This window comes from Rhea americana, unplaced genomic scaffold (genome assembly GCF_003343005.1).
Source record: "Rhea americana isolate MKP2758 unplaced genomic scaffold, rheAme1 scaffold_100, whole genome shotgun sequence".
Taxonomy (NCBI): Eukaryota; Metazoa; Chordata; class Aves; order Rheiformes; family Rheidae; genus Rhea; species Rhea americana.
In genome coordinates this window covers 554,735-573,760 of record NW_028185040.1, presented here as the reverse complement: position 1 = coordinate 573,760, position 19,026 = coordinate 554,735, and the positions used below count along the sequence as shown (strand labels likewise).

The window sequence follows — 19,026 nt, the reverse complement described above, 5'->3', positions numbered from 1 at the left end:
TAAAGTTGAAAAGAACTGATAAGACAGATGAAAGAACAAGGAAGACTGAAATAATGCTAATAAGAATAATGCAGTTAATCTGATAAGCTCTGTGTTTCTATTAATTGTTCAGGAAAGCTTTAGGAGTCAAATCTGTATGTACAAAAGGCCCCCAAATTTGGGGGGTACCAGCTAACTGGAAGAACACAATTGGAGACACAGCCGACAAAAAACCCCATAGCACCTAGCAAAGATAAAGCTTTTAGGAGTAAGGGGCTTCTACACACAGGACTAAAGTTATATGAGCACCGAAAAATGAATTTGTGCTTCTTTGTGACATCTGCAGGTACATCAAGCAAACACTTAAGTGCCTTTGTTTATTCTGTCATTATATAAAGGTCTGAGAAGCGTTTTGCTTTATCAAGGACAGCTGCATGTTACTGAAATAGCTCATTGAGATAGGTATCTTTTTGAAATAGATGTTAACAAATTAAAACTCCCAAAGGTCATTTGTGGTTGACATACACATTCAGGTTGTGCCACAAACATATTCTGGTTTTTAGTCTCTCAGGTTTTTAAAGGAGCCTTTAAAGAGAAGCAAGGAGGGCAAAGGTGAGAGAAAAATATTTTTCAGGTTGCACTTGATTGATTTATGAAAAGGATAAAAAGATAGGGTTGTTTGTGATAGGAAGTGACTGGACTAAGGATGTAGGAAATTCTTTTGTAGTTCACAATGTTATAATCATACCTTGATGAATGAACTGTAATGGGTTCACGCAGGTTTGGAAATCCCCCAGTCCTACAAACCACAGAATGTGTCATTTACAACAAGGATAATTCTGAAAACAAAGTCTATTCAGTACGTGAGACATGCATCTATGGAACTGCATTAAATAAAGAGGAAAAGTACTTAATATAAAGACTATTTTGAATTTCAAGTTTTAAAACAGTCTCCTGTGTACAATTGAATCACAAGAGTGTGAACAAGGCTGCTTTCATGTTTTATTTGGGTGCTGCTTATATACAGTTTGTGGGGGGCAGGGAAGGGAACAAAACAAAACACCTTAAGAGCCACAGCATGGTCCCACTAAAGTTCCTGTCATCAACAGTCAGTTTAATGGAAAGCCCTGTGAAATTACCAGTGTTTCTAAAAAGGTAAAAATAGAAACAAGGCATATAATGTGGCATCTTACCACTGAATCTTTCTTAATTTGTTTTAAAAATTCTGGAAAACTAAAATCTGATGCTCATTTCCAAAGACTGTTAAATTTTATAGGATTACTTTCAGAGATAGAGAAATGACATATATGGATATAGTGTATACATTAAAATTATATTTTATGTGTATTTTATAGGGAATCTTGGAGTTGATTGAGGGGATGTAAAACATGTTTTGTTCCCCACATCATTTTGCTACTYTTTGAGATTAAAACACTTAGTTATTCTTTATTTGTTACTATTATAAGAGTGATTGTGTTTTATTTCTGACATGTTTACATTTAGGAATATTTATTTTTACATATCTGATCCTGTTTGGCACTGTATGTAAAGATAAGAGCTAGTTAGAATTTAGACCCTTGTACAAATTCCTCAGAATTGTTAGGTCTGGGTTATAGGTGAAATGATTCAATTTATTTCAAAGTATTACTAGTTGTGTGCATTTTATATCCAAATTATAAAAAATGTGGGAAATCCTCAGAGCACGACACTGTCATTTTAAAGTACCATTTTGGGGGGTTTGGGCCATTCTTTCCCCTCCTCCTTAATTTAACAATTTCAAGTGTCTTTTGTGACTGACCTTCAAGTTAAGTGAATTATGTATTGATTTTGTAACTCAAAAGTAGAAAATATTCCCACAGAGATCTTCTAGTATTAAGTAACTTTCTAAGGTTAYTTAATTATTGTTGTTTTAAAACCTTAGCTAAACTTAGCCAGGAAAAGTATACAGCTGCTGAAAGTCACAAAACTAGTCACTTTCTAGCAGCAGTGTATGGCTTTGTTGGCCAGATTAATAAACAAAGAGTTCATRATGATCACTACAGTAAAAGGCAGGTATCTAAGAGAATTCTAAAAGAGTATTTCCATTCAGGTATCYTAGGGAATTAATAACACCTTGTACACACAAACAGTAATTTCTTATTCTGGAATTAAGATTATAACRAACTTTTTGATCTATTGAGTGCTAAAGGAGCTGCTTCCCCCACCCAGTGGAGCAACATAGAGAGTCCCTGTGATTTAAAAAAAATAAATAAATGACTATTAGACCACCGACTAATAAAAAGAAAGTTCAGGTGAAGGAGGACTGTGAGGCCTTGTTGTTGTTTTTCACTAACTGTAATTTTAAGTAGAGAAGGACAAGATAAATGACCTGCCATCTTAACCACATGGAGATACGGCTTATTTCAAAAATCACATCTAGATACACAGCCTAGGAATTACGAGGGGGAGGGGGAAAATACTGACAGTCTAAGAATTTCAATTATCACATGATTTTTTTCTTTAAAATTTTTTGGTAAGCCTGCCTGAGATTAACTAGGTTCCAAACCTATTAAGAACTTTTGATGTAGAGACACATTAGGGTGGCGTGGCAAGGACAGGGAACTATTAATGCAATTTCTGGAAAGTAAAATTCAAGTCAAAATGATAAAATGGATAGGATTCAGTTATTTGTAAATTTTATTTCCTGTTTTGTGGTGACAAGTTCCATGTAAAATGGTAAAAGCCAAGAAGAAACTACATTTATTCTGGGGACTGCAAATGCCTGATGCCAAGGTTTGAGACAAGCTATCATATATACTCACTTATGAACTGTACCAAAAAAGGTAGGGCATGGCATCAGTGATAGCTATGAAATCTGATACTGTGGCAAGCTAAAGAAAATTGKATGTCAGTGTTCCTGGTGACAGAAAGCAACAGTTTTGGTGAAATTATAACGAAAAAGGCACGTTGCTTGACTTATATCTTCTTTTCTATTTCCTTTATTCTTTTAGTGTTATCACAGTGCATTATTTAGATCTGCTTGGTCTGTAAAATAAAGTTCAATGGAAAACTTTTAAAAAGCCTGCAAGCATAATGTAACTTACGCTCTCTGCAGTATATGAGCTGCAAAAAGCCACTCTGAGGCCGTAACAAAATTCACAGGATGGGAGTGTATCTCTTCTTCTAGCTATATACATATATATGCTCTCGTAAAGCTTTAAGTTTATTGACTTTAATTCAGATATAAATTTAATTTTTAATCCATAAGTGCAAGAGAGGTTTCTCTCAGCAGTCCCAGCTGTTAACAGATCTTTTGGACAGGGACATCAAAAGCTACTAGACTTGAGTGTAATCACATCGATCACCCCATTACGTGCAGCTAGTCAGAACTGTGCTATTGACTGTGCACTCTGCTAGCAGAACCTGAGCTCAGAACAGGCATCTTTCATTGTGATTACCAAAAGCAAGAACATAATGCAGTTTATGTTCATATAATGTAAACTCAAATATGATAAAAAATTCCCTAGCAGCTAGYAAGTAGCAAACTATTCTTTTAGTAATTTTACCAGAAATAGCCTTAAGATTACTTATCTAAAAAATAATAGGCAAATATTATTATGTAAATGTAAGAACAGAACATTGAAAAATCATTACATTTGCTTGATAGCATCCTGCAAAACTAGATACCCAGCACGGATTATATGAAATAAATAGAGGGCCCTTCTCTACCTAGGCCTATGCCACTCCACATCCCAGCACTGGGATGCACACTAGGAAAAAAAAAATCTTGTTTTTCTTATTTCAGTTTTTAATTAATTAAAATGTGCTGAAGCTTGACATTTAATTTGAAAAAAGAATTTGGAGAGACAGTGTTCACAGAAAACACAACAACAGCGTTTTCTCTTGTGCTTTTAAAGGAGAGTACCTGTGTGTTGAGCTTAGGGCACTCCTGATTCTTCTGTCCTTGATTTTGTCCTACTGCAACAGCACAGGTGGCAAGCAGAGTCCAGAGACGCAGGGCTTGCATACAGGCTGCCAACAAAAACCAACCAAATCCTTTTAAGAATTGGTCTGCTATATTATTTGATCTTTACTATTGCTGCTGTATAGAAATGAAAGTAGACATGCAGAGTACACAGCTAGAACACTCTGAAAATACCTACATTTAAAAMTACTCTGATACGTATTTAGAAGTAGATGAAAGTATAAATTGAATTAATCTATTCAATAAAAACTGGTAAATGTATTTGTTCCTTTAATGCTGTTGTCAGTTTTATGCTGTCAAATTTATATTTTAAAATGTGATTTTTCAGAATAAATAACCATAAGTAATGACTTAGCTAGTAACCCTAGTATGAAAATGCAAGCAGAAGACAGAGTCAGTTCTGTTGACAGAAGCTGTGTACACTTACCAGAGGATTTTGCAGGAGCAGCTGCAGAAGCAAAAGAAAATTCCTCCTGCTTGGGAAACACTAATATAGCAGTACAAGGTGCAGTTGAGGGCGTTTCCAAATACAGCCTGACTAATCCCTGTGCAAAACCCCAGGGTCCTGTGACGCACATTGGCAAAGCACAGCAGTTTGTTATGCTCAGCAATACAGCCTGACAGGCTTACAAATGATGAGCTGGTGCACCAACAACAAAACCTTTGACCTTCACTGAATGAACAGCTTTCGCGGATGCAGCAGGCAAATTTGGACTGCTCTAGCCGTGGAAGGCCCTTGTTTTTCAAAGCAGCAGTTTACAGTTTACTACTTTGTTACTTTTTAACTCTTTCCTTACAAAAATCTTTCTAAGTATTTTAGGATGTCTCCTTGCAGAGTGCTACAGAGTTCTTGCAGCTCGTTGACACTGGCTGCATTAACATTTAGAAGGGAGCACAGATTTACTTGTGAAGCAGCAGCAAATTAATGACTTAATGAATCCTTGTTTAGACTAATTATCTATGCAATGCTGGAACAGGAAATCAAGGAGGCTTGTTTGTCAGGATTTTTGAGAAACAAGGGGCCTCAACGTGCTTTTAGAAGTTTGTCATTAGGCATGCTGCCAGATCAAAGATAGTATCTCCGTGAGACTGAACAGGACCTTTTTTTTTTTTTTTTTATTTGTAAGAGGACAAAGAATGTAATTTCTAATCTTATTTATACTTTACAGTTGTGTAGATGCTTGAAGTATCACATTCAGTTAGTACTTGTGAAGAGTTCTAGTGCTATGGCAACACTGCAAGCTTCCCTGTATCATCCCATAATTCCTGTTTAAGATTAAGTTTATGATCACTATCTCAGGCTGTCAGGAACAACCACAGACATCAAGCCAACTCATATGTGGCCATGACTGTGCTTGTAGCAACTGTCAGAATTAGGCCAAGGACAGGTTAATATTGTGGCATGTGCAAAATCCTCAACTATCAAAACCTATTACTATGATTCTAGAAATTCATTAGTTAAGCAAATTTGCTTTTAGGGAGGATGTGCTATTTGTTCTACATTTATAAAGACTGATAGACTTTTTTGTGAATGGTACAGTGGATTCATATATGTTCTTTGTTCGCATACCAACCATAGGCCAGTATGTATTCTGTCAGGGTTCCTCAAACTGTGGCCTGCACAGACTACATTCACTTTTTCAGTTATGCTCTGTGTGTTTTGGCCCAATGAAAAAACTAATGAATACTTCAGCTGACAAGAAACATGCAACTTCGTTGACACTCCTCTGCTAAAATTGAACAAGACTCCTAAAATATACATGCTAAGGTCTCTGCTGTATTCTTGGGCAATAAAACTGTATTAAAAATGTAACAAAACCCCTAAAAAGACTGCCTAGAATTTAYTTGGCATTGGTATTTACCAGGATTTAGAGCTCCTATTCTATCTAATTGATATAGCACTACTTGATAAAGCACACTGTTATAACATACATATAGGTAATATTACCTTTTACAGTATGTATTTGTACATAGAGTTAACATACCTTCAGTTTGCAACATCCATAATACCATTTGTGGAAGCTACAATGTAATACCGTATCTTGAATAAATACAAAATTATTTACACAACAAAAGGCTGCACCTTATAACAGAGCAGGATTTCTATTTTAAGATAGTCTTATGAACACYGAGGAAAAATATGCCTTACAGATGAATAATGTAATTCAGGTAATGGCATCACTTTATACATTCAATACACAAAGCAGCTGTCTTTGAGCTTTGTAGACCTCAAAGATGACAGTGCTATGAACATAAATGAGTCTTGTGAAACCTAATGAGATAGGGACACAGTGGGCAGTAGAGCTGGGCTGTTGACATTCTGGTGCTTCTCAGATGTGATTAGAACTAATTTTCCCTTACTGAATGTCATCAACAATTTAAAGGAAATTAGCTTTCTCTTTAATAAAGTTGAAAAAAATTCTTGTATTTTAATCTTTTTTTAAACTCACTTATCATTTAAGATTTAAGATTATAATTTAAGAAAGAGCTATAGAAATTAACTCTTTTACAGATTTATTTTAGAATACCAAATTAATTAAATGTACTAATATGGTATTAATGAAAGAACTAGAAAATGACACCAGCAAAAYTTCTGTAAACATTATGACAGTAAACATCTACTTCTTAGAAATACTGTATCCCTAATAACAATGTATTTTCACTTTATGAAAATGCAGTATATGAAACTCCTCATCTAAAAAATACAAAGGACTGTCCTCCTCAAAGGAGCCGTTAGTTAAAGTGCTTTACTTAACTGACCAACAACAGAAGATAATAGCTACTGCTGACCATGTCCTGCTGACTTGAGTCAGATCAAGATTTGGTTTAACTTGTGTTATGAGGCAAATTAAAATTACTGTTTGTTTTTTAAAAAGAGATTAAGTCCAGCATGACTTCTGAATAATTTCTACCCTTACAATATCAAAGGCCATTTAAAAATATTTAGCACCACAAACTAAAGAGGGATAGTTATTTCAACAGACAGCTTCTATTTCAACCTTCTCTCTTTGGCCGAGGGCCAAACGAATATGTATCTCCAGTGCAGAATATTCTAAGTAGCAAAGAACTCCACTTAAAACAGTAGATGATTTGTCTGTCCTGTAACACTAGGAAAAGGTTCCACCTTATATCATGGTGTGTCAGGTGAATAGAGCTTAAAGAGATTCAGGATGCTCTCAAAGAGCCTGAAGTACTGAAAGTTATTAATCTAAAGCAAAGAAAAAACTGGTTCTACTAGTCCTTATGCACCTTTGCTCTAAGTTTCACCTATTCCTTCAGGGAAAGGAAAGAACACAGCAAAGTTATGTAAGCAAGTCAGCTGAACTGTTTTTTTTAATAAAAGCTAAATACTTCAACTAAACTACCATCAAGTTTTAGAGATCAAGAAAGTGTCACATTTAAGAGTCATTTCCATTCATTAAAATTAAAATATTTCCTATAAAAATTAGAGATGATTGAATCTTCTATATATCGTAAACATGAGCTAAGAACCTTTCATGAGCTTGTTACCTTTCAGTCTTGTCTAATGAGCCTATTACAGCTGAAGAATTTTGAATATATCCGTGTACAKTTAGCAAGGTTACTTGAGCAATAGCTTGCTGTTCTATTGCAAGGATCACTTTTAACCATTAAGACTTTTTTCCCCTTAATTTTCCTTTTGTAGTAAATCTATTTAGTATACATCTTTCAAAATAAACTACTTGAAATAGCATTGCTTGTCTTGTGGAAACAACTAAACCTTAGCACTCAAGCACTAAATACAGCAGAAAAAGAAACCAAGGTAAAAGAGTCTAATTCAAATATGATCTTTAGTATCTCTATTTGCATTTTAGTGAATGCAGCTGATGAGCTGCATACTGGTTTGATTCCAGYAGTATCTTTCAATGTTTTTAAGGGGTAACCACAAGGAAAATAACATCAACATCAAGTTAAACAAAGCTAGGGTAAATAAAGTTTTTGAAGAATATTTTGCAGGAATTTTGGAAGTGACTTAAATTTTCTGTAGAGATTTGGTGTAAAAAAAAAAAGAAAAGAAAAAACTAGGCACATTCATAACTGATACGATGCAACACAAAAACACACACGAATGTGTGTGTGTATTAAAGCAGTAGCTCATGAGGCACATAGATAGACAGAAGATATTGTTTAAGCGGAAAGAGCTTGAACAGAACTTGTTATAAAATAATGCTTAGAAAGGGTTTTTATTCTGCACTCCCAAAGAATATATCAAATGAAAGCAAGAGTGTTGCCTTCAGAAGAATAAAGATTTGAACACATCAAAGAGTCAATTAAACCTCAATAAATCCAAAGAAGGCAAATGGTAGGAAGGAGAACGTCAGCAAAACGCTAACAAAACAAGCTTTTAAGATTCATCAGTAGCATTTTATCAGAGAACACGTTTTGGCTGCTAAACTATTACATTTTAGAAACACAAATTAGTGCACAGAACGGACTATAGGGGATAAATACTGTATCACATGATGTATTTAGCAACTCTATTGAATACAGAATATTGAATATTTTAGATCTAATCAGAGATCAGTTTTTATCATACCAGAGAAGATGAGTGACCATTTATAGTTCTCTTTCAGCTAAAAGAGGATGACTGTACTGAACTACAGAAAGCTATTCTATTGCCATCAAACATACATTCAAAATGTACAAACAACAGCTAAACTTCTGACGTACTTGTTTTGCTGTGTTTAACATAATCACTATGATGYTGCACTGAAAAATGGTATCTCACTAAAACCACTGTAATTCTCAAAAAAATAAGGCTACATAAAGATAGATTTTAATTCAGCAAGCTAATCATGCATTTTTTAAAAACAGGTACTATCAGTTTCATTAGGATGTTTAACATCAGTTTTGTTAGAACTAAGTACAAGTTTTAAGCAGTAAACAGGAACAATAATTAACTTACATTAAGGTCATGGAAGTGAAATAAATTGTTCTGTTTCAATGATTTCTCAAGGTGGTTACTCTAAGAAAGTCAATAATGAGTTTCRAATAAGAAGTTTCTTATCAGTTTCTGCAATTCTAGAAATCTAAAACAAATAAGAGATTAAGCATCAATTTGAAACCTGTAGGAAACCATGACTGTTCAGTATGAAGCTGATTTTCAGATGAAAGGATAGAACAGAGCGCAGTATACGTGTCCCTCAACATCTTCCTCTTGTGCTTACAAAAACCACTTTAAAAGCAGAGGTCCCTGCTGGTAATAAATCAACATACCTTAGCATCTCCCAAGAAAACAAGAAAGAAGGAAGGCCAAATACATTGCTGAACTGCTTTTCTGGAGTGTAGGTAACAGAATACAGGTAAAAGGTTTTGATAGACTTGCATATTAACAAAAGATACATTTCTTGAACATAGAGGTGTGCTTACACCTCTATAATTATATTTCTCATAAAACTCAGAATGAACTGCAACAACTGTGACACTAGAAGTTTGATACTTTGTATGATATTTCAAATCCTCTGTAGAAGTCTCTTAGCAAGCAGCAGTAACTAGAGATTTAATTTTCCATATTTCACGTGATATCCTCTCAGTTATTACTCCAGGCAAAAAATTTAGTCAGATTCTGACAGAATGTACAAACCATCTAGAACCAGCTCTGAAAACTGCATGAGTGAATGAATATAGCTCAGGACAGCATCTTTTGCCTCTGATTGTATGTTARGGGAAATCAACAGATCTCTGTGCTTCAACAGTCACTCAATCCAGGACAGAAGAAAACWGGGTCTTTTTTCTTGGCCTTTGTATTTACATTTCACTAGTGACTATTCTTATGAATGATTTCTGAATATCCCTCTGTATAAATCCATTATGCACTTGCAACTTAAATACCAAATACAATTCTGGTCTCCCTATCTCATAGGGCTAAGACAGCAAAAGGTACTGAGAAAGGCAATAAAAATGAGCAGTGATAATGAAAAGCTTCCACAGCAAACAGTTTAATATACTAATCCTTCAACCAGGAAAACAAATGAATGGATGGAATGGGAAAGAATAGGAAAGACTGTTCACCATCATTTCCAGTATAAGAGTTAGCAGTCATCAACTGAATTTAAAAGGAGCTACAAGCTGCTGGAGGCTGGGAAGCATTCCGGGCAAGAACTATGACAGCTTGTCCTGTCCTTACACCTTCCATATGCCTCTGCTATGGACCACTGCTGGATACATGATATTATCTGTATCTACTGAAATCATGTTCTCGGAAGGTAAGTCAAGAAAGTCAAGACTCCTATTTTGTAACACATAACACAGATTCATTCATGGTTCAGGATAGTCTTAAAAAAAATGGTTATTTTGTTTTTTCTCCCCCTCCCTCCTTTTTCTTACCAGTTTTCCTYCAGACATATACAGAAAAATTATCTTTGACAAAATTAGAATTTTTGAATTTGATTGGTATTCAGTTTCTTTTAATGCTGCTATGGTCACAGAGGATAAATGTTGGAGTCTGGCTACCTAAAAGACCCACTTCCCTCTTATATTACACATACTCTACTGTTTACTGGAGGAACGTTTACAGATGAAGTTGGTGGTATAACTAATCCTTCTACAAAATACCTAGTAAAACAACATGGAGCTTTAAGAATCAACAGCATGTAGATATTGTGGTTTCTTTATGAATTCTTAATTAGTTATTAGATGTGCAAAAATTCACCTTGCACAGTAACATGATTTCATCAGCTACACTTTGGATCTTTTCCAAACTGTAAATTCGYATTTATACTTTTTGTAACAAAATATCCTGTGTATGTCTATTTGTGTGTTGAAAGAACTTACAAGTGCTTGTTTCCCTAGAAGCAGCTTCCCATGTAACACTATCTAGAATGGAATTTGCATTAAGCCCAAGGCTTGGACTGAAGCAGTTGCTGCTGATTCTCTTCTTCTCTTATCTGCTTGTAAGAAAAAAGAAAAAAAATCTGCTTAGATTCACTAAGCCTAAGATTGCTGTATCTAGATCAAATAAACTCTGACCCTTAAACCATGGAGTTGCAAGACCCAGTTTGAAAACAAAGTCCCTGGGACAAAGTTTAATCCACGATGCATTACCAGACACTAAATTCTGATGAAAGAATGTAGTGCTAATATAATTTTGCAATTAAAGTTACATAATAAGACTACAACATTAATCTTTCAACTGTTAGGATGTCTTCTAGTACAGATACTTTTTCAACCTTCTTTAAAAATAAGTCAATAATTCTAAAGATGAAATCCAGCTATCTTACCCTCATTTTAAAGGTAAGAGACAGCATGGTGGGTTGTGCTGTGATGGGCTATTTCGCCTCCATGCCTCTTTTTCATAGCTGTTTCTGGATACTAGATCCATTTAATGATACAGATGGTTGTTCCTTATTTCTTGTTACTCTCTGTATTTCCTCTTTAGAAGTGATACAGTGATCTTCAAAAACACTGCATACCAGATATCCTCCTTACCCTTCAGTTTCATGCACAATTTTTCCATACTAACATGCAAAGCAGATTGAAGACTTTATATTACTGACTTTGGTGGCAAAGGCAGATGCAATCCAGATGAAAATAAGTGACTGCACTAAATAACTGACTGATAACTAACATGTTTCCACCAAAGATAGAGAGCCTTAAAGGAGCAGGTTAATAATATATTCACCGAAATCAGTGGTACTCATTCTGTCTGAAATCAGGGCCTAATACCACAAGCTCTTATGTGTATATACATACATACATATATATGTATACATACATATATATATATATAAAAAGCTCCAATACATTTGAAGCATTTTGGTGATCCAATTTACAAAGCAGAAAAACCTTCTTGATATAAGGAGGTAGGAAGAAAGCTAAAGCATGTAAGTGGGAAAACAAGTAAGAACGAGCAAGTAGAACAGGACTCTTTCTTGATGGCAAAACCAACTCAGGAAGTCTGAAATATTATATTCAGATATTTCAGGAATCTTCAGCATTCAAGTCTGGGCCTTGCCACACCCCCTTTTAAAAAAGAAATCAGGAAAATTAGAACAATACATTTGTTCTTTCTTAAAGGTTGGCATACAGGAAAGTAAAAGCCATATTCCCTTCTACTACTATGCATACTTTTTTTTTTTTAGAAATTATTTTTTTTAAAAAAAACTTCTTGTATTTATTGCCTGTGAGCAAGCTGGTGCAATTCTGTCTAGGTCCTTTGAGACACCACTAAATAGTAAGAATATAGTTACTTTTACTATTTACACTTGGGTATTGGCCTGTTTGACCTGTGTTCTGCAACCTTAAACATATGTCCATTTGTACTAAAAACACCTCATTTTTAAAAAAACATTCAAGCAATACTTTATAAATTAATGGGTTTAGCTAAATTAGAAAGATCCACTCAACTTTTAAAGTACAATYAAATTCATAAAACCAATCAACACAGCAGCCGCAGATTTCAGCTTATTGGCAGTGCTACTCAAATTGCTGCAGGATGGACATGGGACTAAAAATCTGTCCACAACTAGCATCATCAGTTCTCTGATGTTTTACAGCAGCTGAACTTTGGTGATTGATTGCTTCTGGGTAACAGACAGAGCAGCTGATGTCCAGCAAACCAGTCAAAATAACTGCTGTATGAATAGCTCTGTCCCAGGAAGAAACAGTCACTACAGATCAACTGCTGCACAGTAACCTGACTGGAGGAAGGCCAGAAGAAAAGTTAGACTTGTCCTTTACTAAGGATAAGTATACTTACTTATCAGCCTCTCTTGCCTGGTCTTAGTGGCCTCATATCTCTTTGCATGCTGTTTACAAAAAGAGGCTTGGAAGAATAATTGTGAGCTATTTCTGTCTCTCAGTTGTAATTGTGATGGGATCAGCCAAGTTCTAGCACTGTCCATCTGACAGGCAGCAGAAACATAGCTGCTGCTCTATGCTCTCTGGATGTGGAGGCAGTCCATTTATACAAGTCTGATCTGGAGCTGGCAGAGGTTAAGCAAAGCTAGTTGCTGTTGGACATGATTTCTTAAATGACAAGTTACTTTAAAAATACTGTGTACCCATCTTTAGAGCTGAACCATGCAAACTGATATAAAATCCACACTATTGCCACCTGCTGTTCCATGCTGTCTACTGAAGCTAAACTAGCTAAAATTTAAGTTCTTAAAAAGTACCATCTGATACCAGATTCCTGAAAAAGATTTAACAGTATGCTTCTTTCATGATAGTATTTTCCTTAAATGTCTCTCAAAAACTTACTCTACATAAGCAATAGCACAAAATGTGCTTGTGTATGGTCACTTACAGGGAAGGAAGCGGATTGAAGTTAATAGCTTGAAGTCTAATAGCATGAAGTAGAACAGGCCAACAGAGAAAAAGGTTATGTATTGTATATTATGCAATTTTTTCCAGTGCTAATAATAGGTAAGAAGCAGCCAATCCAGTTTCTCGAAGCAAAGAACTTCATAAGTTAAGCTGTTTTAAGACATTTTCCAGATTTAGGCAAATTTTAGATACATTTTTATGGAATTTACAGATAGATCCCCTGCACATAAATGGATCAACCCATACCTTGGGTCTCTTCTGCACTTATATTGATCTACATAGTTAATTTTTTTTACAAAACTTCATAGCTGTTGTTAAGACTGATTGTTGAAATGCTGTGCAACTTTATTCCATAACAAGAACAAATTTGCACTGATATGTATATTCAGACATTAAAAAAGCTACTTGTATTATTTAACTGTTAAAAGAAACAATTAATTGCAATTTTTTTCAGATTAAAGCCGATAACAAGTTTAATAGAACAGATGCAATTATAGCTCAACCAATAATCAAGAGTTATTGCAAATAGGAGAAAAACAAGTGAYGACTTGGCACACAGAAAGCATTTAGAACAGGGTAAAAATGCTTCAGAGAAGAACTACTCATGGAAAGATTGCTCTACTGTTTTAGAGGAAGACTTTCCAGAAAAGATAAATGAAAGCAACAATTCCTTAATACTGTTCTGAGCCTATACCTACTTTATATATATTTTATCCTGACATTTGTTTTTTATTTAGTGCTTGGAGTTCAACTTTCAGGTGCAGTTCATCATCATATTTCACTAATAACTGTTACGAGTAGGATCAGTTCGCAGAGAAACTAAATCAGTACTAAAGACTTAGCTGACCTTCCCAAACCCATTCATTGTAAGAGTATGTTTCAAAATATACTTTTTTTTTWWAAAAAAAAGGGCAACTGCAATTTCAGCTAATTTAAAACCTACTTCTGAAACACATAGTTAAACTGTAGGATCAGCTTAATGCACTAAATCAGGTAAAATATTACTATGCACAAAATCTGCATAGTAGACTACTTTTTTGATTCTTAACTGACTTTGAAGAAAACACTTAAATTTAGAGTCCATTTTTCTTCTCCTAGGATCTAAATTTTTAAGACTGCCACTTGAATTAATTCACAGCGACAGTATAAAAAAAGTAATATTAAGTTAAATTGATATGAACTAAATTTAARTATTTTTCCTGGCCCTGTATAAATTTGCTTTACAAACAATGTTCTACATTACCATATATCATGATTATCTGAACAGAAAAGTTTGCAAGCAACACAAGCTTGTTTTTATAAAGCTGGTGTTTATCACTCCATCAAAGTGTTTATTCTATTGAGAAGTACAGCCTGAACAAAAACATGTTTTATAGAAAGTTATATGAAATCTCCAGTAGTCAATTCTAATGTGGTTTTAAAAGTTTAACAGTCTTCTAAAAATTATTCAAACAGTCTAGTCCCTAGTAATGTAAGGGCTCTCAGTCACGTATGGCCAGTGTTAGCTCTCAGGAGTTCTTTGACTTTTCAGTTCTTTGATTCATACCATGGCACCATTCCTCTGAAACATTAAAGTATTATTCCCACATGGATTACATTACTGGATAGCTTCCAAGGTCACAACATTTTAAATATTATCACTGAAATACCCAGAAGGTGACAGTGTCCCACAGTGATATTTAAAGAGAGTCCATATTCTTCCCCCTCCCCCTTCTACTGATTCCAATTTGCTCAGGCTCAAGCTCGYTTTTGTCTTTGTAAAGGAAGAATACGCGTTTACCTGACGGACTTTCACGTACTAGCCATTCAGATGCCCAAGGACAGTGCCATGCATAGGCTACGTGTTGCACATTCCTTCACCTCATTCTGCGGGAGAAGGCGCCCAGTGATCGGCACCACTGTGACATCGCGGTCGCTGCAGCAACTAGTGTAAACGCTCCAGAGACCAGGCTAAAGCAGTGGTGCGGCCGGGTCTCACTGCCAGTGCTACAGGTCTGTGTCCTTCATCTGCAACACGGCTGCCACTCTCGGCAGAAACGAGGAGCCACTCTTGCCAGGGTGATGTGGAAAAAGAAAAAAACCCAAATGCCCCCCCCCCAGTTTCTCCCCACAAACTATGACAGTCATGCTCACCAAATAAGTTCCTTTATTTCTTAAGAAAGGAGATAAACGGCAATTACATCACTTYTATCCACTTGCTTGTATTTCTCCCTGTGAACTTTAACATGGCAAAAAAAAAATCCATTTCCACCCCTAGCCAACAACTTAAAAATAAAACTGATTAGAAATATTTAACATGGCTGCTTGAAAACATTCCTTTAAAATGAGAAACTACTTTTTTAAACTGAGTTTTAATTTTCCATTGTTGTAATTTGATACAAAGGCTTTTTTCAGTAATTATATCCTCTCACTTCAGGAAACAAAAACATAACTAAAAGTTTGCTCCATTTTCTAAGAAATAAATTGGAGATGATCATTTTTAGTTTAAGGTGTTTTTCTGCTACTGTATTTTAAACCAGCTCTATTATGATGTTTCTCAATCTTTATAAAATAAATAACAATAAAAAACCTCMTGAATTTCTAACAATATCAAAAAAGGAAAACGAGCAACTTTGTTGTTGATGAAACCCCCCAACATTCTAGCATAACTTTGTTTATGCAGTACTCATACAACAAAAAATACTCTTACAAGTTTTTCTTACACTTACTCCATGTTTTAGTCATCATGGGCTATTACTTGAAGATGAGTTTTTCATAAGACATAAGCAACATCTTCCACTCTTGTCTGTGGACACTTGAATTCTGCAGACTTTCTAAAGGCTTCACAAAAGATAACCAAGAAACCTRTGTCTATTGTCAGTACGCCTGACTCGCTCTGTAGAGATCTGCAACTTCATTGCAAGACTGCCTGGGGCCTGAAAAATCCAAGAGTGCTACTGTAATGCTGTGAATTTTAATCTCTTTACAGTAGCTATCAACCATTAACCAATACATTACTGCAAGAGTCTAATTAACCTCCTCTTTAAATCAAAGTTAGCAACTTCACCGGTAACTTTTACATTCACCAGACTGTAGGAATACTTTTACAGTTGCACAGAAAGAGCAATTTAGCTGTGCAAAGTAATAGAGAAGTCATCAAGAGACAGTTGCTTCTTGACATACAGCATAAAATTTCATATAAGTGGCTAAATATTTACTATTAATGCCTCTGTAATTTTGGAAAGGGAGCCAGAACACTATTTACATTCATCAGCACCTATGGCAAAATCTGTATTTGCAAACCTTAAATGGTCAATGAAGAGAATATGTTAATACTTTAATTCCAAATGTAAACCTTTGCTTTTAAATGAGATGCAGTAATTTCATGGGATCTTTATTATGCTTAAATTTGTGTAACAGGCTAAATACTTTGCTAAAGAATTCATCTGCTGAAATACAGGATAGATATTTAAGAATGTGTTGATTTCATTATTCAACATTAACATAGTTACCCTTCTATTTTCATAATCCTTGAGATTTTTTTTTTCTGGTTTTAGAATAGGTATGGAAATAYTGCAAATACTTCTGCAATGGACAACAATAAAGAAACCTCAAACCAAAAATATCCACCAAAAATACAAGAACAATCCAATAATCTTAAAGTAGATATTCCAATGTAGAAGACCAGGCTGGCATTGCAGCTGGTATATTGGAAAAAAATAGGTTTCAACAAAGCAGTCTTCTTCCCACTTCACACTAACTTAACATCAAATTACAGGCTGGAAAACAGCACTTTGGTGAATCAAATCTGCATTGGTGGAAAAAACTGCTTCAGGAAGTTCCACAGAATGCAGCATTTTTAACTAAAACAAGCACTTAAACACATTCTCTCCAGTGTTTGACAAACTAAAATTCTTAGTATGAAGTTCACATAACTATTCCACTTCTTCTGAAGTAAGAGAAATTTCACAGTCTGATTACATAGGCTCATTGAAAATACTGCTTGAGGAGAAAAAAAAAGACTTGCAGCTGATGAAAAGCTTGTTAGTTGAGGAAGCTGCCAACTCTAATCCATTGAAATGATTAACTCTCTGAATGGGTAAACAGTATCAGTGTGTTGTATTTGGTAAAATATTTAAATGTAAGCAAGCAGACGTGCTTTGAACAAGCTTTGTTTTTCTCTTGGAATTTGAAGTTGAAAAGAGCTCTGATCCTAAAAGAATTTTCAGAAGTATCTATTTAGAATTATCTATTTAGATCTGTGTCTGATAACATTTTCAGAGCCATGTTATCTGAACATGCTGAAGGGATAAATTTTTCTGGTAAATTAATCATTGACATGACAAACTTTTTTCCTATTAAAAGCAAAACCTCTGCCACAAAGATAYAGAGTTGAAGTTAAACCTCTCTAGCCAAGACATCATCTAAATACTGTAAAGAAAGTTAACTACAAATACATCCTTAGCAATTATTTGGCATTTTCTGAATTATAGCTTAATTGGGTTACTGAGAACACAAGTCAGTGAAACTATTATAGCTGCCTGTTGTGTGTTTGTATGTTCAAGATTTTAAGTCTCCACATTTTATTGTGCACATAACTTTAAAATACAATGTACTATCAGTACTAGACCTACAAAAAGAAAAAGAGTAATTTCTAGTTCACCAGTATTATGCCACTATAGATTTTCAAATCAGTTTTATAAAATCATAGTTCAGAGCACTGTTTAGAAACAGATCTGAAACCTACCTGAAGTGGCAATCCAAAGTTTCTGCTCTTCCCCAAGCGGTTGCCAATAAGAGAGGATACAGAAACAAAGAAGCAGAACAACTCCCTCAAATTACTGAATGAAGGGTTGGTAACTTGGAATAGCGTATTTTTTTCTAGCAGGTAGTAGGATAACTCTTACAGAAAATACACAATGTAGATTCAGAGAAGAATTGCGCTATCATAAATTACATTGTATAACTTCCACTGGCAACTGTTGAATTACACAGTCAAGTGAATAGCTAGACATCCCACTATTTGCATATGCAGCCATAGTAGCTCTTAGTAAATCTACACTTTGATGTAAAAAACAAAACAAAAAAAAAACTTTATAAGTTTTTGTAGAGGATATCGCAAAATATTCATTGGCTAACATGAAGTGACCTGGTGATTTCGGTTTAGTTCCTTAGTACAGCGGTGTCCAAATTATAAACTCAAATTCGAAAAATTTCAGTGTGAAAGGCAACAGCAYGTTGTCTAATAGCTTTTAGCAACCACTTCCTCTTAAGCAGACATTCTAATGATCTTCTAAATAACAAGTTTAACGAGGGCGGCAGACAGAGAGCTTAATCTTCCTTTTATAGCAACCGCGCACAGGCGTCGCCTCCTCACTTCAGCACGGGGCTGAGCACACCCCGCGTTTTTAATTTGCCACAAGCCACGAGCAGGCTTTTACACTACCACCAAAGCAGGCAGCTTGGCCTACGGGTGCAGGTCTGGAGGGCACCAGCGTGAGGGGAGGGGACCCGCGTGCACGGGGCAGGCGGGGGGAGCAGGCACTTGGGGGCGGCGGGAGCGCCCGTGCTGAGAGAGGCGGCCGCGGGGCTGCTCCGCGCCGCCGCCACCGCCACCACCACGTACCATCTCGATGATCTTGGTCTTCCTGCCCGTCTTCTTCTTCATGGTGAAGATGTACTGGGCCAGCACCACGCCGCCCACCAGGGCGCACACGCTGGCGCTCGCCACCGCTCCCATCTTCGCCACCGCGGTCCTGTCCATGGTAGCTACTCGGGGCGCGCCCAGGGCGCCGCTGCCGGGCGGCGACGCCGCCGCC

General features: G+C 35.7%; 1 protein-coding gene across 6 annotated transcripts in view; it reads right to left on the bottom strand.

Annotated features, from left to right (window-relative positions):
* The window catches only part of NT5C3A (5'-nucleotidase, cytosolic IIIA), a 28,312-nt gene extending 9,292 nt beyond the window's left edge, over window positions 1-19,020 (bottom strand). The window contains exons 1-2 of one of the 6 annotated variants that reach the window (XM_085303792.1): window positions 18,860-19,020; window positions 3,884-3,990 (exon numbers count right to left, since the gene is read on the bottom strand). In XM_085303792.1, coding sequence (XP_085159918.1) covers window positions 3,884-3,990; window positions 18,860-18,971 — 219 coding nt within the window. In that variant the 5' untranslated portion in view covers window positions 18,972-19,020. Of the gene's footprint in view, window positions 1-727; window positions 779-3,883; window positions 3,991-4,370; window positions 4,530-10,735; window positions 10,797-18,833 lie in introns of those variants that run through there. The other 5 variants (XM_085303765.1, XM_085303783.1, XM_085303749.1 and 2 more) reach the window with 5 other exon arrangements.
* Window positions 19,021-19,026: the final 6 nt, after the last annotated feature.